This window comes from Amphiura filiformis, chromosome 3 (assembly GCF_039555335.1).
Source record: "Amphiura filiformis chromosome 3, Afil_fr2py, whole genome shotgun sequence".
In the NCBI taxonomy this organism is placed as follows: domain Eukaryota; kingdom Metazoa; phylum Echinodermata; class Ophiuroidea; order Amphilepidida; family Amphiuridae; genus Amphiura; species Amphiura filiformis.
In genome coordinates this window covers 61,040,002-61,067,663 of record NC_092630.1, presented here as the reverse complement: position 1 = coordinate 61,067,663, position 27,662 = coordinate 61,040,002, and the positions used below count along the sequence as shown (strand labels likewise).

Sequence of the window (27,662 nt, the reverse complement as noted above, 5' to 3'; positions counted from 1 at the left end):
TTCAACATCAATGGATTTAACTGATGTAAACTAAGGACAGTTTACAATGTACTTTTGCCACTAAATAAATAGTATAGTTTTCAGCACCACAAAAATCATGTTATAATTAGGGCTGGACCATTTTCACAGATTCCTTTTTCAAAGGTGCACTGACAGCCTCCCAGACATGGTTGGACTCAAAATGGCAGACCCATTACTGATAACATGCCCCATGTTCTATAGTAATCCTAAGAGAAAGTACATAAAATAGTATGCCTAAAATGGAGCCATTCAACAGTTATCTCCAGAAACTGCAGCGTCTTTGCAATTGGATGGGTCCAGTTGAATGAAATACAACTTGAGGATCAGTTTGTTTTACTATGAAAACATAGATAATAATAATAATAATATATTGTGTGTCCTTCATGTAAATATATCAATGACACCAGCAGCTAAAATGCCATTGTCAAATAAATTATTTAGGAAACAAGACATGTTGATATTATCAACAAGCACTTTCTTGGGAAGTTCTGCTTCAGTATGAAAGAGCTCATGGGCGAGAATTACAGGATATGAAAGTCACCAAGTTCAAATAAGCTTGTAAAAGTAGCTACATGTAATTTTGTATTAAATGTAAATGAGGTATTGACATTGGATATATAATACAGGATGTCCCAAACAGTTGTGTAACCACTTAAATCAATCATAACTCAAATAACAACCAAATGGAAAAGTTATGTCTATTTAAAGGATATTATTGGGACGCCCTGCAAGTGAAATAGAACACATATCTATGAACTGAGTTGTTGACTTTTAAATGGAAGCCATCATTTGTAGAATTTGAAAAAAGTTTGTAGAAAGTTTGGCTTGCAAAATATCCTGACCGGACCAAGAGGTTTTGTGTGCCAACTCATATCAGGAAATCAGACATTTAGGGTGTAAGGATAGTATGAGGCAACAGTAATTGTAGTAATACGTGTTCCAGCACCTTAGTAAAGAAAAAATGGTTTAGTTAAGGCGGTATCCTTGACTACTATGATACCAAATGCAGTGTCTACAGCTATTACAAAACAGGAACTGGATTTGTTATCTGGCTTCCATTTGGTATAGGTTTTGTGTTGATTTCAGAAAGTTCAACACAAACATGTCCTATAAAGTCAACTCAAGGTCATCATCCGCGTCTTCGTCCCAGTCCAACGCCGGCTGCTCAGGAAGAACAAAACTCTTTGATGTCATCTTGAAGCTTTTGATGGTCGGGGACTCGCAGGTGGGGAAATCGTCTTTGTCACTCAGGTTTTCGGACAACAAGTTTAGAGAGAACTTTGTATCGACAATTGGTAGGTTGCGTTATTGTGAGGATATGAGGTGTCATGGCATTTTAACAAGGAAGTGTGTTGGCTAAGCTATTCCTTTCACTGTTGCGTGGTGTTTCTCACTGGTACAGGATTTGATCAGATTGTGCTGTTTTGATACAAGGTATTAATATGCACTAATGGTGAAAGATTGATCAAACTTGTCTTTGGTGGTTTTTTTAATCAATTTTAAACATAAGTCTGATCCAGGCTGATTGCTCATGACCATAATACAAATGTAGGCATACCCAGGATTGTGTTTAAAAATGGATAGGCCATACATTACATGTAACACAATGTTCCTTTGCGCCGAATTGATTTGCCGATTTCAGATATTCATTAAGTGACAACTTTTGTGTTGGACAAAAGGGTTCCACCATTATAGTGGTAACCGAATCAACAACATATAGACGCTTGGCCCAACACGCAATGTTTCAATACCGTAAAGATTCGACTAATGGAGCACATGGGCTCCTTTGCCTTCTATGCCTAGGGGAAAATTTCATGTACAATTAATAGAGAGCTCCCTCCTGAAACCCCCAACAAGAATTAAGGGTCTCTGCCCTTATTTGCTGGTGGCATGTTTATTGTTTAGGGGCAGGTACTTTTAGTTTTTGTCTCAAATTCCAGTTATGTCTAGGGAGTCCATAGCGCCATTGGGCGAATCTTTACAGTAAGTGATTAGAGAAGTCATGTAAAGCGCCTTCCTGAGAAAGTGACCAGTACCTAAGTTTGTACAGACATAACCCAAAGATGTGTTTGGGTGGACACCACGCACCAGCACACAAAACAGACTCAAACCTTCAATGCTTGGTTTGTTTCTACCTACACTCCATTTTATTATGAATTTGCTAATTATCCAGAAGCCTTGATGCGTTGAAAAGGAAAACATCCGGTGGGGTTGGGGTTATTAATGGATGTTGATTGTGTACGTCTTCATGAATATTGATTGGCAACAGTGTCTTTCTAAAAGGACAACAAACAAAAGAGTATAGCATCTGTTGAGTATAGCAATCACAACTTCTGTCAGTGAAACATTCAAATTTTCTTCAAAATACATTCTCATGTGTAGCCTTAGCCTTGATTGCAAGGCCAGTGGCGTAGTGTGGGTCATCATATTGGGGGGCACCGACCATGATGGGGGCACCGGGTCTGATTGGGGGGCACAAGCCGTTTGTCGGCAATTTTCCTATGGGGTTTTCTAAATTTTGCAATCGCTTGGGTGCGCCCCCCCCCATTCCCCTATGACGCTACGCCACTGTGCAAGGCAGTGTCGAGTATGGGTTATCAAGCCCAAGCCCACAGATATAGTGGTATTGTGTGTCGGATGACAATTCTCTAACCATGGGGGGCAGATTCCAAGATAGCTGAAGACACAGCCTTAGCAAATATGTGTCCTCAGTTTAATGTGTTACTTTGAAAAAATTCTGTGATTCTCAAATTCTTTGCAGGGGGTTAAGAATACCAAATAGACCATGTAGAAAATAATGAGATGTTGCTAGCTCAACATGAATATTTATGAGTAGTCAGTCATCCAATCATGCACCAAGAAAACAAAGCTCATGTCACGTTTTTCATATTTGTTGCCTGTGTTTACCACATCCATATAGTGCCTCATTTATAATGAATTAGCATGACAAGTTGAACAAGACTCTCGGGTAGGGCAGTTCATCTTTCTTGCACGATCAGAGATTGAGTAGATGGTATGTGACTAAGAAAAAAATTGGTTGCAACGGTTTTTTAATTGACAGCTGTTCGTATGCAGTAGGAAATATGCACGGCCGGTCAGCCAGCAGGGGTGATCGTTTGGCCATACTATCCCTTGTTGGCTTTTGTAACAAGATTTTAGACTGGGTTCGTTAGTTTTGTGTCCATCATGCAGTATTCATGCTGTTTCCCAGGGATCATTGGTGTTTGGAGTTCAGTAGCAGTCAAACCTCTCTTATCCGGACCTCATTTATACGGATCTCTCTGTTATCCGGATGTGTGAATTTCACAGGAAAACCTGTATTTAATAAATTACTAGTACAGTAGTAGATTTAAAACAACAGTCACAAGACTTACAACTAAAAGTATTTGCAGAGCTGTGATAGCTTGGGACCTGCATCTACAGGTCTTCTTTAGCCACTGAAGAGATTATTCCACTTGACTTTCCTCTTGACTACCAGATATTGATTGCTTTTGGTCAAGTGACAAAATCTTGTTGTAAACAACTGGAAGATCATGGCGCCCCTGGTCTCTGTTGAGGTCGCTGCCAGTTCTCCTTATTTGGAAATTGGATCGCTTCTCTGACCCCTCCCCTGAACCAATCTTCTTCCAGAATACGCACACCATCCCAGTCGATACTAATGGTGCTCCTTAGTGATGTGCTCACCAACTGGGGAAGTGGGGCGTTCGTGTTCACTAATACGTGTTCTTAACGAGCGTATGTACCACACCCAGTTTGTGCTGCAAGGGAAGGTGGGAGGCAAAATTCAGGTATTGATTGGTGTGGGTAGACTTGCAATATATCTGGAAAGACAATGAGCCGTTCTCTTCGGGTTTGATCATGACGTCAAGCATTGGAAGTTGTCCATTGGATTTGCCTTCCATGGTGAACTTTATTGATGGATGGCATATCACTGGCAGGTGTTTAGTGATGAGTGAAACTCTCAAAAGGGCTCATCTTCCAGCATTATTACAATACATCATTTTGAGTAATCTTTTGTTGTTCTAATTTTGGTACTTTGGTTTTGCAATGGAGATCTACACGTTCTGGTCAAATACATCCCAACGCTTCATATAAAACCAGAATAAAGATTAATTGTTTAAGCTGTGTTCTGTAGTATCTTAGGACTTGTGTCGTGATTGCTTTCTTCTACATGTATGTGTCTACTATTCTTATGGCATTTCATTGTCATAATTTACTTATCTGGATTTTTCACTTATCCGGCCAATGCTTGGTCCCTACAAAAGAGGTTGGACTATATTACATGTACATCTACAAATCACTATGTAAAAGGGTAATTGATCTTATTTCCCTAAATCCAATGCTTTATTTCTCCATTTGGCCAGATTCCATAACAAATCTAGCTTGTGTTACTAAACTATTACATTGTCTTCCCAGTGTCTGTCAGCATGATCAGTAGTGGCATGTAGTGTCCCCTAAAACAAATAAAGTAAAGTTCAATGTATTGTGCAGAAGCTGTCACCTTGGCAAATGGAATCTGTACTGAAAGGTACAGAAATGTTATACAAAATAGAATGTTTATGAGTTCAATGGTAAGAATATTTTCACGAGGTGAAATATGGACTGTTCCATTCAACAAGGCTTTGCAGAGTTGAATGGAACGTTGTTTGTTTTTTCACCGAATGGAAATATTCTTTCAATATTTCCATTGAACGAATAAAAAACATTCAATATTTGTTTTATATTTAACTCATAAATACGCTCCCTTGCTTCCACTTAATTTTATAAATCACCAGGAAAACAAAATAAATTAAAAGATATCTAAATACAAAAAATAGCAGAAATAATCAATAATAGTTGGCCAATCAAATGACAAGAAACTTTGTATGAGTTATATAAAACTGATATGATCCTTGGCTGCTGAGGCAATTCCACTGTGTCTGCCATGATGGAGGGAATGGGAGTAATCTTCATTTAGGTCAAAATGGTGTACTACTAGCCCATAGATCCTATAAATGTATGCTGCAGGGTTAGATTTAGAGGGGTTTTACATGCACAGATGCATGTAGCATTGGTTATGTGCATGTAAAATTTTGCCTGTGCATGCAAAAATTTTATGACATTCAGTCCATAGAAAAACTGCAGTGGTGCATGTAACTTTTATTTTCTAAATTGACCCCCCCCCCCCTATGCTATTTGCCATACAACCTGGACAACTTGACAACTGCACTGAAGGTGTTGCATATGATGCCAATTGTGACCCTCAGTGGTATAGGAACAACTCTAAATAGATTGTTGAACTAGTTGAACTAGGGAGGAAGGGGTTGTAATGCATCAATTACATTTTTCCTAGGCTTTAAAAAAACATTAACGTAGGGCTGCTAAGAATACGCAATTGCATTTTTTTGCGACACAATTTGCGTATTTCGACTCCAAATATATTTTTGACATTTTTGAAAAAAATTTAAAAAGTAAAAAAAATTTTTTTTTAATTGCATTTTTTTTTAAATATTTCATGGATTTGGAGAGTCCCTTGACCTAGAGCAAAGTACTGCAATCATTTGTGATTGATTCTAAAAAATTTGCAAAAACGGTTTAGATTCCTCCATTTACTTCTCCCCAATGCACAGTTAGACTGCTTTAAAGTCCCTTTTTGACAAACATTTCACCAGCTATGCCCTCCCACTCTACCCAGAGAAAAAGGAAATGCCCTCCCTCTCTAGGGATGTTGCGGTTTTCGTTGTGAGATGAGTTGATATTGAAGTATGAATTTCAAATGGGGCTATTAAAGTAGACTACAATGCACCCATCCATCACTACACAAACAAATGGTTGGGCTTGTAAAATTAGTGTCTCATTTTAGTTACATAGTAAAAAAATTAACAAATTAGCCAAAAAAAAAAGAAACAACGATGTGTTTTTATCCCTGCTGCTCACTATTTCTAGTTATTTCTTGGAGAATACACAGGCTAGAATTCCATGTACAAGAAATATGCTTCTGAATGAGGTTTTGTTTTGATGAAAGGTAGACACCTTCCACAGAATCATTATTTGGAGTTTGAGCAACTGTATTACTGATACAGGCAGCTGTACAAGCATGTATTATTGTGAGACCAATCTATTGTAATGCTTTTGTGGAGGGTGGTGTGTGCTTTTTGTCTCGTGTCAAAAAAATCCTCATTCAGAGGCATATACTGTATATGCTTGCATTTTTTTAATGTGCAAGAAAACTGTCGCATGTCTGCAAAGCACACACTACTACAGGAGACGGGCTTGTTTTTTTGGGTGTTTTTTTTTGCCTTATTTTTGTAGGCCCTCGCTATAATGAAATAATTGGAAGGGCTTTTTTATGCTGGTTTCCTTTCTGTTTTCATAAGGCACTTCACAATAAATTCTTAGTTGAACTGTTTAAGATTTTTAAAAAGGCATGAGGCAACTTTTAACTTTTAATTATTAATTATTAATTACTTTATTTTCTTTATTTTGCAACAAGCGGTCACAGCCAAATATCAACAGTATATTTTAGCACTGCGGATTTAATGATATTGCAATTATGGTTGAATTTATACATTGATAATAATGCCATCATTCATAGTTTAAAAGATGATCAAAGTAAGAAAGTAGCAAATTAATGTAGGCTAATTAAAATGTCATTTAACTGAGAAAATGTCAAATAAAAATTGAATAATTAAATCTTTTGCAATTCTCAATTTTGGAGGCAAGAGGGAAACAGTCAACTCAAAATCAATTGTGAAGGGCCTAATCGAAGTGCAGTGGGTCATCTGATGTTTACACAGTCTAATCATCCATGACATTCCTTTAAAGGATCACTAATTATTCTGTTCAAATTTAAAGACTAATTAGGCCAATTACAATTGATTCTTAGTTTCCTGTTTCCCGCCCGCGTCCAAAGTAGAGAATTGAAAAATATTTAATTATTTTATTTATATTTTGGATTTTCTCTTTAAAAATAACTTTTAATGACTACCATTTGCTACTTTCTGACTTTGATCATATCATCTATAATGATGAATAAACATAGAACCTAATTGTACCATTACTTATGTATAAAATCAAACATAGTAGTAAAATAATTAGATGCATGCTCCTTGTCAAAATGGCTTGATGTAGGTTGCGACCACTTATTTTAAAATAAAGAAAATAAAAGATAATTAATAAGTAAAAGTCGCCTCATCCCTGGTTTTCAACCATGAAACAGGAAACTAAGAATTAATTGTGAAGGGCCTTAGGGGCCTATACTAAATCTGATCCTTTTCGCCAGCGCATAGGGCGCTGGTACCTAATTCTGAGATGGGGTTTGTGTACACTAAAGATTAGCTAAGATTATAGCCTTCTTCTATTGGTATGAATTATTTTTTTACTTCTCGTGGTGGAAATGTTTTGATGTCTGCTAATTAAGCTTTGCAAGGAAAAGAAAGTATGTTTTGCCGTTTCAACGAACTAAAACGATCGAGTATTGCCAAAGTTATGTTTGAATTAATTATGACTTAAAAAGTTATCATAGGTTAGGCCTACACATATAAACATAAACTTGTTCAGCAATCAGCATATCAAAAAAAAATGACATGGTCAAAGCGGGGGAATGATCACGACTCACGAGGTCATATCAGTGGACTATACTGAGCATAGCATGATGTTTGGTTGCCTGTGAGTGCATAATTGATATGTTGATAACAGATCTAATAATGTTGTGGAATCAAAATCTTCATTATATGGACCACATTGAAATCAAAGTAATTATCTATCCTATCCTGTATCGTTTTATGGATAAAATTGACTCAAAATGTTATTGATGATATTATTGCTATCTTTAACATCAGTTTTGGCTTTTCAACGTGAAAAATCCGATTGAAAATAAAGTTTTAGGGCTAGCTATAATATTGAACAATATATCCCATATTTTGACATGCACTTATAGAAAATAAATAAATTATTGTCTTACTTTATAAATCATAAATACTGTAAAATGACACATAACTAAAGTGAGGCCAATTTCTATCTTTTTTATTTGATTCATAAAATTACATTCAACAAAATGATTGAAGACTGAGAAAACACACAATGCAGACTACAGAATGGAGTAGGTAAGATGCCATGTCCATAGCTTTGCAGGAGTTTCGGACTAACAATCAACACATTCAAAAATACAGTTTAAAAGTGAAGATTGTAGTGAATGATCAGTCCTTTATCATGTGCTTGCCACTATCTACTTTATAGTAAACTATACATTGAAATAATATAAAATTATTTTAAAATAAAATGTGCATGTAAGTTGAGTTAACATAGCGAATTAACTAACAACTGCAGTGTATTTCTTGATTTTTATAATAAGCATGGGTAAAAAGCAGTAAAGACAAAAATACAGAACAATTTGGAGTAATGAATTAAAGAGTTGACAGGAGTTATAGGGCTATTTCATTATAAATGACAACATTGAGTCCCAAAAGGGGTCAAAATTCAAACTCATTTATTTCATGCAAATTCATTATCATTTCAAAGTTCAGATGGTGTGTCAATAATTCTCAAAATATTAGAGCGTCAAACCCTCAGGAACCGTTAAAAAAATTAAATTGAATTTTTGCTGTGTAAAACATAGCTGCCGTCTGGAGGGGACATTTTTTTAAACAATTTAATACACAACTTTGAAAGAGTATATGTAACCAACATTGGGTTCATACTTATTCATATTTAGTCTGTAATAATTGTTGTATGTTCCTTTACACTTCAGTGTCTTAAATATGCCAGTTTCAATATAAAACAATTAGTAAATTGATACTAATCCAGATAAATGGTGCAAAATTACTACATATTTTAAGGATAAACTTTATCTTCACATGAAAAATTCATGAAATAGTCATTTTGTCCTGCCCAATAGCTACACTGATGCATAAGTGAGTATTCTGCGTCAATCTGTTGTACTAGTCATGGAAAACCTAAAATAAAAGACCCCTCCTGTGTCATTTGTTCTGGATAGGACACATTTTTTAACACATAATAAAGCATACTTTAACTTTAGAAATAGCTGCATCAATATTATTGCATCAATATTATTGCATAAAAGATCCCCAGCATTTAAAATCCACTACAAACAGGGTTAATATTCTGGTTAAATTAGGAATATTGCAATTTTTAGCTAACCGAAGTTCAATGCAGAATAATATCATATGTGTTCTCAACAACTGGACAATAATTTGAACACTAAAGTGGTTTGTAAGCATAATTTGCAATAAAATGCAAAAATTTCTTGTGGGTTTGGCTCTTTGAAATTTTTATTTTTAGTTTGTTTACCAATTCATGGAAATGACATAATTGTGCTGGAGAGGACATTTGTTAAATTGCAAACAGAATCGTGGATACAGGCTTGCAAAAATGCAACAAATACCAAATCATGTGCCACCTTGGTAGAAGGAAGACCACTCTTCCTCTACAAATTTCACATTCTATGATATAATCCTTCTTATTTCAACAATTAGTAATTAACTTCAGTTCTGGAGAGGACACATTTTTAACGCGGAACTGTGGTATCAAGAACAAGTGGTCTACTGTATGTAAAATAAATGAATTCCTCAATCAGTGCCCTGTCCCATCAATTGGTAATATAACACAGATTATACAGGTAGGGTAAGGGTTTATATTTCCTCTTTAATGTTAACAAAAATGGAGGCATGAATTGGAGAGGACACTCATTTTTTATTTAACATAAAATGCCAATTTTGCAAGAATCTACTGAATTTTAACATTTTTGCACCAATTTTCACCATTCAACTTGCATGATGTTCCACACATATCATATTTTCATTGCAACAAGCACATTGCCATAGAATGTACCTAATTTTTCAAAGAATTAATTCAGAATACATGGGCAAAATGAAATGGGACTCCAAAATTGGGTTAAAATGTACCTTTTGGCAATTTTTTATACAAAAAATAGACAGAATTCTGTAAAAATGCTCATGTAGCTTGTAGTTTGTGGCATACTTAGAATTAAGTTAATAACACTGCATTATCACCCTAATTATATCAACCAGATATGATAAAAGCCATTTTTGTGAACGTGTCATTTATAATGAAATAGCCCTATAGGAGTTAATGTGTTTTGCTGTTTCAGTGTGCATGTTCTCACCATTGATGGTTTGGTGAACTGTCATGTAACATGGATGTAAGCGTGATCCTAAAAATGCCTTTCACGGTGACCCAAACTATTTACAAGACCTCTTCTGCATTGACGCTGGCCTTCCCTTTTAAAGGGAATTTTTATTAGAGTGTTTTGTCCAATATCCCTAGCTTGTTGCAACTCAAATTTCCTGATTTGAGCTCTCTTTTGTTGGGGGGGGGGGGTACATCTAGTACTAGCAATAAATCAATTTTTACATGTAGCCTAGTAGTACACTTCACACTTCATATCCCCATGTGAGCACTCTCTGTCTGAACTGTGCAGTGACCTTTATTGAACTGATTTATTGACAAAAGCCTGCCTTGCTCCTAGAAATGTACACAGTCTCAGTAGTGCAATGTCCATGACAGCATGCAAGTGGGTCAGTGTATACCAATGTATTGAACAAAACAAGTGACCTTGTGTGGAACTCTGTATCACAATGGCATTCTATAACATGTGTACATGATCACAGGCATGCATGGCATACACATATTGAATCCGGTATTATGATGAGAAAAGAATTGGATGTCAGCTTATAACTTTGAACTTCCTATTGAGGATACCATAGGCTACCTACCTGAGAATTTTGACAGAAGTTGATGGGATTTTGTACTTCACAAATTGAGATTGTTATGCTGTTCTGCAAGTCATTGGGGTGTTGGCTGAAAAGTTTACATTGATTACTGTGTATTGGTGTGCTGATTGACATGATTTGATTGATGAATGGATTAAGAAGTACTGTACTACACATGCAACTTCATCCATACCCTGGTTCTGTGGGTGTAAATAGGGCAGTAATTAATGGATGTTGTTTTATTGTAATGTTATAACCGCATGGAGATGACTTACTAAAAAAAACTCTACCTGTCTGTCTGTAACTTGTGTGGGGAGTATAGCTCCCATCTAGTGGTACTGGACACGCTGCCCAGTGCCATCAAACGTTTGACTTTACCGTGCATAATGGGATGCAATGGACGGAGGGCGAATTGTACAGCGACAAATATACGATACGCTCTTCAAGGTAGTTGTGATAGGTGATAGCGACGTTGGCAAAAGTGCGACTGTAGCACGTTTTGTGACCAACACTGATCCAACAATGCGTCCTTATCACGCAACCATAGGTAAGCTTAAACGTGACATTTGCATCAACACAAGTGGCTGCTTGACAATTAGTTGGAAATTATATGTCCGTTTTCTTTCAAATCATTTGAGATAGTCATGGAAATAAAATAAAGTTATGTGCATGCTTCGATGAATCCCATTTTCTCTTATCATTAGCCTATTTTGGTGATTCTATTCATCAGGGCTACCACTGAACTAGCCTCCCAACTGTTACTATTATAAAGTAAATGTAAAGGAACAAACCAAAAGATGATGGGCCAGAGCAATTTAGATACATGTACATGTATTAGTTCTGATACAATGCTAATCCTCTTATCCTCTTCTCAGGCATGAGAATTTTCAGGCAGTTTTGTTGCCCAAATTTATTCCATTTTTTTTTTCAGCCTGTTTTGGGCCGAATTCACTCACATTTTTAGGCAGTTTTCCAAAAAGCCATTCTCATGCCTGCCTTCTGATATGGAAACTGGAAGTGGATCGAAATGACAGAAATGTTTGTAATTAAACATGTACGAGAAACAATGAATCAACATCTTGTAACTCCCCATAGGGCTTCAGTGATCTTTTGGTGTGTGTGTGCCTTTTTACCCAGAATACCAAGTTATATAACTGAATCTCTGTCGGGCTACAAAATGTAGGCTTAAATGTGAAATGTGAACCCAGTCATCCATTTTTAGCAACAGGTGCACAATGTTGTGAATGGTGTTGTGATCACAGACTGTAATCATGGTAATACCATAGACTGTAGAGCTCTCTACAGTCTATGGTAATACAGTCCATGTTGTGATCATGTCTGCATGGTTTCACATTTTCTGGCATACAATGTACTGCAGGTCATAGTTTTATATCCATAATTTAGTGTATAAACTACAAAGTTGGTATTCTCCATACAGGCATAAGTCAAGTCAATTACACATTACATTTAAATATGAATTTATAAAATTATAAATGACTATTGAATTTGAGTTGTTTGTTTGTGAGTAATAAACATACACATACACAAATGAAAAAAAAATCACTACCAAAATCATTTAAAAAAGTGTAGTAATTTTGAAAAAAAAGTTTTGCTTAAGACACGGCATGTGGCCTGTGTGCACATGTCACATTAGTTAGGGTTTATTTATTAGTCATCTTTTTCCCACCCTGTTTCCATCTATTCTAAGGGACCGCTCGTTATTTACGGCAGGGGGGAATGGGCGTTTTGGAAAAAATATTGACACAAAAAATTTCTTGTTACCCCCCTCGCGTCCGCTCAGAATTTTCACGTTCCCTCTTGTTTTCCCAATTTCTCCATTTAAAATTTAACAATCCCCCTCCTGGTTCAACTAAAAATTTCAGGTTCCCCAAAAAAATTGTGTGTTCCCCTAAATTTTCCCATTTCCCCCTGCCATAAATAACAATCACTCCCTAAACTTGTTAGCCTTCATTTATCGTTCATACAGCAGTATTAGGTCAACAATGATTCGTTGCACGATGTGCGATCTGAATCGGACTTAATTAGTAAATATTGTTATAAATAATGCAATAGAAAATATTTGAACCCAGCCAATGTATGAACTTTTGAAAGGCCTAAAAGCATTAATGAATATTTTGTTTAAAATGTTTATATCTATGGACACTATTGCTAAACAATTTCAGTCTACAACCAGGCAGCCACCACAGTGCATCCACTGACCCCAATATAACCCCCAGGTAGTTGCATTACCCTGGATTTGAACTTGATATACAACAGTTTACAATAGTTCAATCCACTGTATTCCAGGAGTATTATTATACCTGATCATACCTCCTTGGGATACACAGTGGTGGCAATTCCTTTATATGATCTGATGATTTGGTTATATCATATTTTCCCTTCATGAGTGTCATGACCATATTTAAAGTGAAAGGTATTTTTTGTCCCAGGTTTATTTCAGATAAATCCAATGGAATGTCTGATTGATTCCTTCCAAGACAGACCAGACCAGTCCCTGCTCGCTCTCTGCTCACTTAGTTTGATGCAGCTTGCGCTTTGCTCCTGCTCACATACCAGTGACATACAAATGTAGGGTGGGTGTGCCGGGGTGGTGGGAATTACCCCGCTCCTGCTCACATACCAGTAACATACAAATGTAGGGTGGGTGTGCCGGGGTGGTGGGAATTACCCCCACAGAAATTTTTAGGGATAAAATGAGGATGGCAAAGAGTAAAAAGTGTCATTAAAATTGGGAGTGGGACAGAACTATATGAAACATCAGAAGAAAATGTGTCAAGTAGGGACAGAAATTTTAACAATCGGGATAGCAAATTGACAAATGGGGACAAAATTTGACTGCCCCACACACACACACTAAATGGCTGGCTACGCCACTGTCGCGTACTATTGGAGAAGCTTTCAATCTGTGAACTGAGGTTATTTTATGAACCATTCAGGGAGCATGAAGCTGCAAATATCATCAAGTTTTAATGTATCGCCCCTGGCTTGGAGTAGGATTTCAAGAGTCTGTGTGGGAACTTGTTTTTAGTGTAAACAGGTTACTTAATGTTATCTGTTTGTTTATTGTTATTTATTATTATTTATTTGCTTATTTTATTTACTAGTACTTTGAATAGAGGGAATAATGGAAGGCTCTAAATAATATGACATATTAATAAAATATGGTGTATCATCATGGTAATGATGTGTTGGGCCTAGATACGTAAAAAATAGTGGAAACAAATTTGTGTACAAATATTTAATCAATAATCAGGCTCCAAATCACTGAATGTTCTTCTATTTTTACAAATATTTAATCATGCTCCAAATCACTGAATGTCCTGGGCTGAATGTTCTCCTATGTGTACAAATATTTAATCATGCTCCAAATCACTGAATGTTCTCCTACATGTACGTAAAACTTCTTGTACACAATATTATTACCGATATTATTATTATTCCTGTCAAATATTTATCAACAGGTACAGGACTACAAATTAGAAAATTTTCAAGGTTTTGGAGACTGAACAAGTCCCCTAAAAAATAATGTTAATATTATATTTTCTGTTTTTAATTTTTTTTTGTCTGCAGGTATTGATTTTAAAATCAAAACAGTGGAACTCCAGGGCAAGAAAATCAAGCTACAGATATGGGACACAGCGGGCCAGGAACGCTTCCACACCATCACAACCTCATACTACAGGGGGGCAATGGGCATCATGCTGGTATACGATATTACACAAGAAAAGACATTCGATAACATAGCAAAATGGCTACGAAACATACAAGAGGTGAGATCCTAGCCCGTCCATCACACAGAATCAGGGGAGGGAGGTAATTTGTTAATTAAATTTTACAGGAATTTTAAAATAAAATTTAATGAAAATGAGACCCAAGTAATGTTTAAAATATGCTAATGCTCTAATATGCTAACCGTCTCCAACTAATTCAAAATTGTGCAGCCCATCTTATTGTGAAGAAAAGAAAGCATGAGCATATTATACCAATCCTCATCGAGCTTCACTGGCTGCCCGTTGAATTGCGCATCCAATTTAAACTTGCTGTTCTGGCTATTCGTCACTTCGATGGCACTTTACCACCATACCTGTCATCTGCGCTTTGTACTTATCAAACTTCCCGCTCCATTTGATCACCCTCTGAAAAATTACTCAAAACTCCTCGGGTTAACCTCAACATTTCATTTTGCTGCTCCAACAGTCCATCTGTTTGGAATCCAAACAACCTTCGTAACATCCCCACACTTCCTCAATTTAGATCCCAGCTTAAAACACATCTTTTTTATCAAGCTTTTCCAGAATCACAGAATTAATTGCTTTTTATGTTTGTTTGTCATTTTTATGTTTTTTGTGCACTCTGTCCCTTGAAAGATTTTGCGCCTTAAACGAACCATGTATTATTGTTTATTATGTTCTAGGTTTTGGAAATTATTTGAACTTCAAATGCAATAAATGCTAATTTGTTTTGAAGAATTGGGAAAAACAAAACCCTGTCTAGATAAATATAAAAAAGTTTTCACTGATTCCTCAAGGCTCAAAAGAATGTACTCACTGATAATTCCGCATAAAATATGAAGGAATGTATATGAATTTACGAGAGCGGGCAATGTTTTTTCCCCTTTCAAATTTTAATGGAAAACTTACATTGCTACATGTAGCAGTTCTAAAGTTCTGAAGAGTAGAAACTGATTTGTGTAACTTTGTTATCATATAAATGAATTGCTGAATCTTTGAAATCAAAAAGTTCTACTTCAAAATTGCAAGAAAAAAGTAAACTAACTTGTATTAAAACAATGCAGGTGGGGCAAGAACAAAATTTTTTTTTTTTATTGCCCAAGACAAAGTACTTTCCTGTTTTCTTTTCATCTCCCTTCAAATATAAATTCAGTCTGATTTCAGTTGCACAGCAGTATGGCATAATTGAAATTTATTTTACACTGTACAAAGGTTCCAAGGTAGGCATGTGAAAACTAGATTTTATTTGTAGGTTGAAGTACACCAGATCAGACAGAGGCATTTTGATCACACCGACAATTTTTAGTGGTTTTACCTTTCCATGAGTATAGGGCTACATGTGCAATGTACTAAAATAACATTTTTTCACATGATTAATGTGAGTTCAGCGACTTCTGTAAGTAAATCACTAGATGGCATCAGATTAACCTGTACAGATGTGATTGTCAGATATTTTGTCTCTAGTCAGAGAAGATATATATCTTACCCTTCCCAGAATCCTTTGCAACATAATACAATTGATGTACATGTACCCTCATCACAGCAAATGATTCTCTCATTACGTTGTACAGATTCTCTTTGTTATCATTTCGAGAATAAACAAGCTAAACATGGGCCAATAGGCAAGGTCTGGATGTGCTCTGTACATGTTCATTGAGGTACATTTCATCACTATCGACCCATGTTGCACTAGATAGTAAATCAGTACAGAAAATTGAAATTGGGAGAAATGTATTATGGGAAGTGTTAGATATCTTCTCTGGCAGCTTTTGGTCTCCAGTATTGTGCAAGTATACTCCAGTGGAGGTCTTCTGCACAGTATTGGAAATTGATGATCATATTGGAAGATGATCATTGATAATGAGGGCCGATCCTTCCATGAAGCGCGACAGAAGAAACTGCTAGGCACATAGCCCATATTTTTATGGTCTTTCGAGCAAACACAAAGACAACGCTCCATCGCGTGTACATGAAGCCACACAATGCTGACGTGATTGTTAGACATGCACAGGCCTCGAAATAAAGAGGGCCCAAGGGCCCTCAGCCCCCGAAAATCAGTGAGGCCCTGCAAAAGATACATCCGGCGGGCCCAAATGGCCCGCAAAAAATTACCATTTTTCTCACTTTTTTGTGGGGTTCATAAGTTAAAACCAATGGCCCAAATTCGGGCCCACAAACATCTGTGAGGGCCCTCAAACATTTAAGATCGAGAGCCCAAATGGCCCCCAGAAATTCTGGCTTATTTCGAGGCCTGGACATGCACAATTGAACGATCATCCCGCATGCGCTGCACTCTTTATGTACATGTATGTAGCGCTATATAGATGCTTCAAATGTGCAATGTATGTATGAATATGCGAGAATTCACAGCATACAATGCACAGGAACTTTGACTGTTGGAAAATAGTCTGTATTAGTCTATGGTGATGATTGCACAAATAGAAAAGGTTGCCAGAAAATGTTTAAATTTACTTTCTTTACTTGTTTAAATATATGAAGTGGTATACAATGTAGGTAATGGTGCCTCCAACGGACAAGATACAAAACACACCATTGATCAAAGTATGATACAAGAGGATATCTAGAAGATATAAAAATAAGAAAGATTCAAGCCAGATATACCACCAAAAGTGGTATACAATTGAAATTAATGATTTGCTCAAGAATTGAGGGCTAATGTAATTATGCACTAAATGCAGCAAATCTAAGAAGACTGACATTATTTTGTCACATAACTTAGCAACTTTAATTGGGTGGTATTATTATTGACCCTTGCACTACATAACATATTCAAAGGCAGGAGTCAGTCACAAGAACATTCATGTCTGCTGTGTCATAATTTCCCAATAATTATGACAAAATGACAATAGATGAAAGGAGACCTCAGTCACATAGTAAACATGTCAGTCATGATCATTTCCAGTAGGATGGCTTATTTCAACGTTAGATACGCATAATTAAAACAACAAATTGCAGACATAGGAAGTGTATAAAATACACTCCTGAGTTGGCCCAATTTTATGACAATGTGATCATGATGATACAATGTACATGTAGCTACATGTACATTGTAATACGCTGACAACATCAAGCAGACTAACACTACTCATGTCATGCTATGAATGATTGTTTATGTCGATCATTATAATTAACTTTAAAAACTTGAATACAAAAACATTGTGTAACCCCAGTCTAAGTAATATCTTTTATTATATAATGGACTGGTAGGTAGCATGTCCATTTATCAAGTTCATCATCTTGTTTTGGTTTGTGCTAAAGATCAAATGGATACAGATTTTGTTGATAAGGAAACTTAACCCAGTCCAAAGTAGGTACTTACACTTTAAATTAGATAAGATTATAGGTGTCAGTGTGCCCGTTAATGAAGGGATACTGTTTCCTTTCCAGTGTGCATGTTCATGTAGGAATTGTAAAAAAAGAATACATTGTATGTAGTATATAAGCCTTCTGAACATGAAATGTGATGTTTATCATGTTTTAAAACAAAAGAGCATGATTACAAATGTACCCCAATTGTGGTGCAAAATTCCTGTCTGGCCTATATACTTTCAAGTTCATTGAAGTACATGTAATTATCATGACTAAATTACCAGCATTGCCAGCAAATCAACAAAATTCATTTTGTATGCAATTACAATAGAGGTTATCCATGTTCTATAAGCTGCATATCCTATCAACGACTGATATACCTTGTTTGGGACATTCTAAAGAAGTACCTGCATGTGCAACCATGACTGTTTCAAAATAGCCTGCCAAAGTCATGCAGGTAACTCTGAGGTCGTGCATTGAATTTGTTTGAATGAGGAATACTACGGGAACCAGTGCCTTTTGTTAGAAGTCACACATGAGTGAAGTGGATAACCTCTATGTGCTTATATCAATATTGTCAAATTGGTCCTTTGTGGATCAGAATAAAAATGTTCACTTGTCAGTATTGATTTCTTTTTATCTTGCCTAATGTCCATTTTTTTAATGTTTTTTCCTCCTTGTGAGCACAGCATGCAAATGAAGATGTAGAGAAGATGCTACTTGGTAACAAATGTGATATGGAAGATAAGAGAATGATCAGCAAAGAAAGGGGAGAAGCAGTAAGTATTTATATACCACAGATATAGATATAAAATTAAGGGAGCAGCTACAATCAAGGAAACTACTAATATTGGTACACTCTGGCATACTAAATTTATGTAAATTGCCACCCCTCTCCCCCCAGTTCAATGTTGATGAAAGCACTTTTCCCATTGGGTTCTCCAGTCTCCCCAACATTGGTTGAGGGGAAATGGGGTAGGGAAGGGGAAATGGGAAGGTTTGAACTTCTCATCTAACATTATTATACTAATTTCATTGAACTCTCAGCAGCAACAATGAAGAATTCCATCCATTCCATGTTGTCAGATTGTGCCAACTATTTATTTCCTTGATTGTAGTTAAAGTCTGTGCCTTTGGTGCAAGAGGTCTCTGTTGAACTGGGTAAATTTTATGAAGATCTGCTCTCCCCTTGACTCATCTGAAACAGGCTGGTCATCCCTGTAATGACCTTGTTACAGTAAGTTCTGTCCTATCAAAATATCCCAATCCTTTTCTGTGGTCACACCCCCCCCCCCTTTACCAGGTAACTTGGTCTGATTGAAGTTTTGTCTGCATTTTCTCCCTGACTTTTGTTGTTATGCTTGAGATCTGTACTGCATAATGGCACCAGATGTCAGCCATGGTAGAAAATTTGGGGTATTCAGGTCCTTGTACCCGGGACAAAACAGAAAACAATTCTTCATGAAATCTTTTGATAAATCCTTTGACTCAATCAGTTTCAATTTATGCAGGAGAATTGCTCAGAAGAAGTGAAATTGCAGCATTAAGTTCTTCTTGGAGTTAAAACATGTAGACTCAAAGAATTATGCAACTTATAAAAGATGTATAATCCCTCAATGAATTCTATTGTTAAGATGTTTGACAATTGACTGATTTTGTGTAGGCTTTCATGAAGGATAGACTCAATGCCCTTCCATGCCTATTATGTGGTGAGGTGAGACTAGATTCCCTCTACCTACTTCTATTTCTTTTTGACATGGGGGATGGGGTTGGGAAAAAATATTTTGAAACATAGTGAATCCTGCAACTTTTGGCGACTTTATGGTACAAATTTTGCCATTGGTGAAATATGGTGTGAAAGTAGAATAAATGTGCACTTTTTAGGCTAAAATGGCCAAATATGAGGTTAATTTGGTAAGAAACCTGCATACAGACGGCAACATTGCGGGATGATTGTATGGACGATCCCCCCTAATCAAAATATTTGGGGGGGGGGGGATTTATCCCCTACATCCCCCCTACTGTATCAGTAGTAATTATTATGAGGGATTTATTTTTGTGAATAGAGGTCAGGTTGCAAATTGACACACATAACTTTTGTCATATGAAATATAACATTGTAAGTGCATGAATTTTTGCAAAAATACCAACACACACATAGACATTTTCCAGAAATAACCGCTATTCAACAGTAAACAGGTAAAGGTACGGGCATGTATGTGTACCCCATCATGGAAGTATATAGTATCACCTACTAGTACCACACGTATGTCCATAGACCTTTTCATACTGAGTAATTTTGATAAAATCCGAAGCATGAAATAATATCCCCTATCGCACCGTTCGTACGTTCATAAAAGTATCTCTTCAGCATCATGTGCAGTGTGAAGTTCCAATGTGTAACAGGCATCATAAACTACGATGAACTTTCACGGTCAATTATGGATGAGAGAGGTACTTAAAATATTTAAACCGGTGACCCCATGTTCATATTGGCTAGATAAACTGTATTTTGGCGTAAAAGGGTACCATAATTCAGGATTCAGTTGATTAATAATGTTTTGGTCATCCAAGAATCAGACGTGTTGACAAATGTGGCAGTTAATAATTACAATTTGGCATATTTTGGTGCCGATAGGCATAAAACACTCTGCCTCAAATGCATGCAATGGGTACACTTATCACAAGCAGCCTCACACAGACACACACCCAAAACCACAAATTTGAATTATGATGCAAACTTGCAATGTATAATTGGTTGAAACTTGCAATAATGTTTCAGATTTCAAGAGAAAATGGAATCAAATTTTTGGAGACGAGTGCCAAGGCCAACATCAATGTGGAGAAAGCCTTCATGACCCTGGCAGAGGATATTCTAAAGAAGGTAGGTAGATAAAGTGTAGATTTTCTCCTTATGTAGGGGCTATGGACGTATCACCTGAAACCATATGGTGAAGGGTGATAGGCTTGTAGCCACGGCTTACGTTTCACCCTGAGTTTGGTAAAGACATCAGTGCTTTTCCTCAGTTGCCCTGCGGGATTAGGTTAGCTTATGCAATTCGCACCTGCATCACTACCAAATTCAAGTTGAACAAAGTATACTGAGGGAGAAATGGTCACTTCTTTTATTATAGACCACTTGACATGTGACGTCATTGCCCGGCAGTATGCGTAATTATGGCAATTTCCATTGTTCTTTGCCCTGCAGTGTGTGCACGATCGTAGTTTGCTCAGGGCGCGTGCATTTTAAATCGCCCACCACGTTTCATATAGTACAAGAAAGCCATTGAACAGTGTAGCGGTTCGTTCAAGCATATCGATAGACCAGTCCCTCACCTTTGTTGATAAACAATGATGTCAAGTGGTCTAAACACCTTACAATGCTTATGAGATAAGAGTGACAGTGCATGCTTAATTAAACATCACAAACTAACTTAGAACCCAGTGCTCAATCTCGCCGATAAACTCGTTGGTGTGCCCGGACATCCAAGCTGCATACCCTAGTCGATGCAACTATGCTGAGAAATAAAATACTGTTGCGATTATGCACTAACGAAATGTGTGTCTGCCCGATAAAAAGCCATGTTCAGCCACCCATTCATCGGCTTCATCGGACCAACTCCTGAATTTCTCGCCACACTTGACAACGTTATCAATACCTCAACAAATTACTGTCCTTGAGTGCGTTGATGATTGACGGCAATGTTTATTTGATATACATTCTTTGCCGGATTATATCGACTGATCTACAAATAGCTCACGGTGATTAAACTCAAGTATGTACTACAATAAACCTAAATATAAAGGTTTCGGGTAATGATTGACAAACCACAGAGCAAATCGATGGCAAGATGTTGTGAAGTCTGCCTATAATTGCTAGCGAAGACGCAACCAGTGATATGGCTACACTATATTAATTTATTGGTGTGCTGTGTCTTGAAATTATAAGCCGCAGGAGAGCCATCAAAATGCTCCAAGACAACGTTGACTTAGTCGGTGAGATTGATTCATTCATCCATAATGTACAGTAGGCATTTTTGTTTGGATTTTTCATCAATCATCAGATTGACCAATCAATTGACACCATTTAATGACTTTAATGCTAAATCAAATAATTGAAAAGGCTGCATTGATCTCCAGAACCGATGATGAATGCAATCCCCAGTAGGATTCTGAAGTCTGGTTCATGGTTTGAAGATCAAATATTTAGGATGGACACTTTTATATAAATGATGGACAAATCTAAGTTTCTAGCAAAGACACTGATTTAAATTAACTCCATGGACACTGATTGGTTAATTATGTGATAAAATCATCTGAGTAACCAATCAAAATAAAGCTTTTTAGATCTCTCAGCAGTTTTAAGCTGAATCACCTTCAGCCCTACTGAATATTCGATAATTGGCTGGTAGTGCCTACAAGATTAACGATGCAGCTATTGTCAGACATAGTGATACACAAACCTTCAGATTCAAATTCAAAATTGATAAGTCAAACCAGTAATATGGACCTTTTACCCTATATTCTATCAATGTCGTTTGGCAAGAAAAACCTATGTGTCATTGGCCCCTGAACATGTTTAAAGCAAAACCTTCCAGATGTAACCTGTTGGCAGTTTGTTTTAAACATGTTCAGGGGCCAAAAGCAGTGTAAAGACTGGCATTAGCCTTTTTGAGATGTGGCGGACACACTAGGATGGCACTGGACGAAGTGGGTAAAGTCTTTTGAATTTGCCAGGTTTTACCCATATTGAATACTGCCCTCCTATTGTGTGTACCATACCTCAAAAAGGCTAATTCATAAATATCGCTGGCAGCAGGTACCTCTGGGTGCTCTGTTGGGTATAGAGAAAATGGTCAAAGAAGTCTTTATATAACAGTTTCATTTTCATGAAACAGCTTTAATTCTCAAAAGTTTGACTTGATGGTATAACATAATCTTTTCTTTGTTTGTTTTCCAGTACCCTCAGAAAGATTCCAGTGCAACACAAGGTGCCGTGAAACCAGATAGGGACACAGATCGCAGCGGATCAAAATGCTGCTAGAATCAAAACTGAACTCCCTCCTCTACTATCTCTCCCGTTTGTCTGTCCATCCGTCTGTCTGTCCACCATCCTATGTATGCGACAAGTCATTGCTGATTGGCTGGCTGCTTTCTTCACACTGTCCTGTTCACACCATCATGGTGTCGACCGCCGTTGGATTATTATAAGAGTCACTAGGCCAAACTGATGATCACAATAATCTAGCTAGTAACCAGTAGTAACAAATATATTAATTAAGTCACTTGCATATCAGCCCTTAATTTTTACAGTGTTTACTCATTGCATGTTGTAGAGAGCTTTTCATGGTTTAATCAGAATAGTTTTAAAAGGTGGGGTGATCATGAAAGCTAATAACCGGATTAACCAAATTCTTGATAGAAATGGAAGAGTGGAACTACTAGTTGATTGACCAGGATTGATTAGAACAAAGGACCTGTTCATAAATTTCACATCCATACCCTTGGGGTCATGTCAGAGCCTATGTTGAATATCACATGTATTCATAACATGGTTATGAATTGAAGTATGCCAAGAGCCCAGTTTGTGGCACTCTTGTAGTTCAAATTTTCTATGATCATACCTTGCCTGATAAATAGTGTGTTCTCAGTGTAGACTCAAACATGACTCAAGTTATAACCAATCCCAACTCTGCGCTCAATTTAGATTGTATTTTAGAAACCTGTGATTTGATTAGACCAATCCAGTTATGTAAAATATCAGCAAGGTGTATAAATGCAAATAATCGTTAGGATAGATAGAACCTTAGATGATAGTCAATGCTCAAAATGTTGTTTATTCATTGCAAAAAATATTGTACAATGTAACATTTTTTAAACTAAATTATTTTATACTAAACCAACTTTGTAAAAATACAAAAAAAACCTTGTGTGCATACATGTAGGTTGAGAAGCGTATGTATCTGTATTTTTCTGTAATTTTGTAATAACATAATTTTATGGAGGTTACTGTGATCATCAGCTTGGCTAGCGGTTCTTTAAAAAAAATTACAAACTTGCCATCCTCATTGTTATGAAAAAGTGATTCCTTCAAGATGAAATTAGTTTATAAAAGTCGCCATAAATCTCGGAACAAATAAGACTTGATTATAAAGCTTGTCGTGCAGTCCCAAGTTAATACACAATAGTTTATACTTGAACATAAGCGATCCGAAAAGTAAATATTATCCACATTTCAAATCATACCAGTTTTGATCACCAATTTGGAATCGGAATCATGTTAAAATAAGTGAGGAAATAAAAGTTTGTCGCCTACAGGAGTCATATTCATATTCGTCTGAATTTATATATAATTGGAGCTGCATGTATTTTAAGGAATCATGAATTCAGAATAATCGCCAGATAAATCAAGGCATCGATAAAATACAGGAGGGCACAAAATGATGCAAGATGGCGGCACAAAGCAAAAAAATGGATGTTGGAATTACGACGAGTTTGAAGACGCAAATGGTGTAGGAATGGAGCACATCAAGGATGGATGCTGTAATGAATGTTACCACGGTAACAGGAGTTTTACTGCTTATGCTGTTACTGGTCAGCATTAAATTATATTTTATTGGTCATATTTAATGCTTTCATCACATTTTGATTGCATAACGGCATGGAATATGCAATAAATGGTACGAAAATGTGAACATTTTATATAGGAAAGAAGTAACTTTAACAACCGAAACTTTAAAAAAAAAGGCAATTTATCAGGCAAGATACAAAAGCATGGCTTTGTATTTTCATTTTATTGGAAGGGGAAAAAGGCGAAAACAATAGTACAAAACTTAATTATTCATTCATAATTACAAGTAAGAAAAAGTACTTGATAGATGACATGCAAAGATAAAGAGAGATCCCCTTTTAAAAGCATATTTTGTAAAGGTGTTGCTCAGTCGACCAACATGTTCCTCATTTATTTGAAAAGGCCATATTTTCAACAGGAAGGATATATTTTACAGGTAATTGACCTTTTTGTAAATCCCATAATTCCATGCGGTTAGAGCCCAGATTTTGTCATTTGACGTCACACAGATGCGAACATCCTTTAGCGAACATCACTACTGTGCATTTAAAGTCAGTATGACGTGAAATGATGACATCTGGGGTCGAATGCAAGGAATTATGGGATTTTCAAAAAGGTCAGGAATTATGGGATTTTCAAAAAGGTCAATTGGTAGATAGATTTCACAATTTTGTGAGAAAAAAATGTTGAAATTCTGCTGAAATGTTGGCTTATTACTTGATGAGCCAAGAAATTAAATATATGAATAACATGTGTGGTTAACTGAACAAGTTTTGGAAAAGCACTGTTCATTTGATAATTCATATTTGTATGAACTTGGCCTGTAATATTTGCAGGTAAACATCTTAAAAAGTAGAAAGCAAAATTATACGTCTACGCTACTCAAATTTGGTACACTCACTGGAGCGCTATCACGGGGTCAGTCGGCATCATCAGCGGATGTTATTGCTCTGATGATTTGTTGTTGACCCCGTGAAAGCGCTCCTGTGAGTGTACCAAACTTGAGTAGTGTACAAGTATAATTTTGCTTTCTATTTATATATATACAACTTCAGGCAAATATGATAGACAGCTAGGTATCATCTTAATGGCCCGGTCCCATGCTTCCCCATGTGACCAGTCCAGCAGGTCAGTTGCCTGATAAGTAAAGCAAAGTTAAAAAAGTAAGTTCCAGTATTAGATTTATTTTCAAAAACACTGTTAAAAACTACTGGATGACTAAGAACATTCACTCATAAGAAAACAAATATTGTTGGTTCGGTATAAATTAATTTGATTCTCTGTTTACAGTATAGTGTGATGAAGCACAACATGAAAAGAAACCATGGGATATCATGATATAAAACAATATTACATGCCAATATTCGTGTAATAGTAAAAATATATCATTTGGTCAAATTTTGACTGCTCTATTTCACGAGGCGTATCACACTCATGGGCATGTAATATTTGTATACTGTCCAATGAATTTAGTTGAAGATGGGTTCAGCCATATTTGCTTGTTCATGGGAAAATTGTGTATCTCTAAATTTCTTCATCATACACCAGATTTGCTGGTAACTTGCTTCACAAGCCCTCAATTGACAAACCTTTAAAATATGGATATTTTCTGAGAATTTCATCCTTCCTGAAAAAGCGATACACTGTTATGGACCCAATATGCAACAGTCCAATATAGTTGAAGCATTCATATTATGTAGTGATATGAGAAATAATTTAAGCCACATAAATTTATCATCACTTGGTAACCTTTTTTCTTCTTTTCTCAAAATTCTGATTGCATTTGCATTTTCAACAAGGTTAGAATTCCGTCTCCAAAAATATGGATTGAAATGCTTTGCAATTACAACAGGAAGTAATGTTTGGTACAAAAGACGCAAGATGTTTATTTATTGTATGACTATGCAGAATGTCATGGACACATTTCAATTGTCACATGATTCAAACAATCATGTAACATTTGAAGTGTGTCACATGGAAACTTTCTGACAATAAATAATCTTTTGTGATGATGTGTACCTTTTAAGATTGTTTAAAACCTGACTCAAGGTCACTGAGCCTGATCAGCCATAAGTGATTACTGAATGTAGTTTGTGCTCATGCAATGGAGGGAACCATGATTTAAGCAGCCGACGATCTAAAAGTAGTAACGTTATCTTGCCCAAAATATTTACAATTGCCATGGTAAACAATTATATCAAATACATAAGTGGAAAATGTTGCAAAAATGCATAAATTGCAACACTTCAATCATTTTGTAGGCTAAGGGCATCACCTAGGTTTCATTATCATTGAGGTATAGGACTTTTTATTGTTTCGGAGAAGAGCAGGTAGGGCAACTACTTGATTATATTTCTACATGTTCATACTACACACTCTGAAAATTTTAGAAAATTTGCACGAGTCCGTTTTTTTAAAATTACATTTTGTTCCTAAAATGGGGGTTATAGCGCCCTCAACGGACACTCTCTCCATAGGGCTACGTGTAAAGACCAGTTACAGACAAATGGCCTTAAAATATAACGGACTCGTGCGAATTTCCTCAAATTTTGCATATGATGTAGATTTAACATCTGGAATGTAATGCAAGTGATGTTGTTGCTGCTCTTCTAAATTCATTTTTAAAATGTCCGCCCCAGACCAAGGTGGCATGGAAGGATAAACCGAAATTCCCTCCCGCAATGCAATATGCCTTTACATATAAACAAAGGAGATGGATTAACCTCCAAACTGTATCTATTGTTATGCAATATACTTACTGGATTGTGGGAAAGAATTTTGATATTAAACCCCAACTCTGTAATTTCATCACCAGTTTTTAGATGCCACTTCTTGTGGTTTGAGGCTTTGTGAAATGGTTATTGCATGCATAAGTCATCTGAGGAATCATTTTAAGAATCACTGATTTGTGAGAACCATATTTAAGTTTTTATACTCAAGTCTAAAAGCATACATGTTGGAGAACTTTCATACCATTAATGCACTCGTGTGAACTGGATGTATTAGTATTTTGAGAATATGCTTAACCAATCCTTCGGTTTGGTTTAGTAGGGATCTCAATGAGACCAGATTAAAAGGAAAGGCTAATCAAATGTTCAGATATTTTTTTAAACAAACCATAGTTCTAACTATAGTTTAATCAATGAATTGTCCATGGGCACTGAAGTCCTTTTGATCCAGTTCCTCACAGATGGAACTACCTGTAAGTTACACCAAATGATTATGGCGCCGCTTACAGGGTACAAGAAGTCAACCTTG

The 27,662-nt window shown here is 36.4% G+C and overlaps 1 protein-coding gene across 3 annotated transcripts in view; it reads left to right on the top strand.

Moving 5' to 3' along the window:
* LOC140148878 (ras-related protein Rab-10-like) overlaps positions 1-25,812 on the top strand; it is a 49,096-nt gene extending 23,284 nt beyond the window's left edge. The window contains exons 1-5 of one of the 3 annotated variants that reach the window (XM_072170971.1): positions 855-1,316; positions 14,343-14,542; positions 18,523-18,612; positions 20,616-20,717; positions 22,794-25,812. In XM_072170971.1, coding sequence (XP_072027072.1) covers positions 1,025-1,316; positions 14,343-14,542; positions 18,523-18,612; positions 20,616-20,717; positions 22,794-22,877 — 768 coding nt within the window. In that variant the 5' untranslated portion in view covers positions 855-1,024 and the 3' untranslated portion in view covers positions 22,878-25,812. Of the gene's footprint in view, positions 1-854; positions 1,317-10,575; positions 11,299-14,342; positions 14,543-18,522; positions 18,613-20,615; positions 20,718-22,793 lie in introns of those variants that run through there. The other 2 variants (XM_072170972.1, XM_072170973.1) reach the window with 2 other exon arrangements.
* Positions 25,813-27,662: the final 1,850 nt, after the last annotated feature.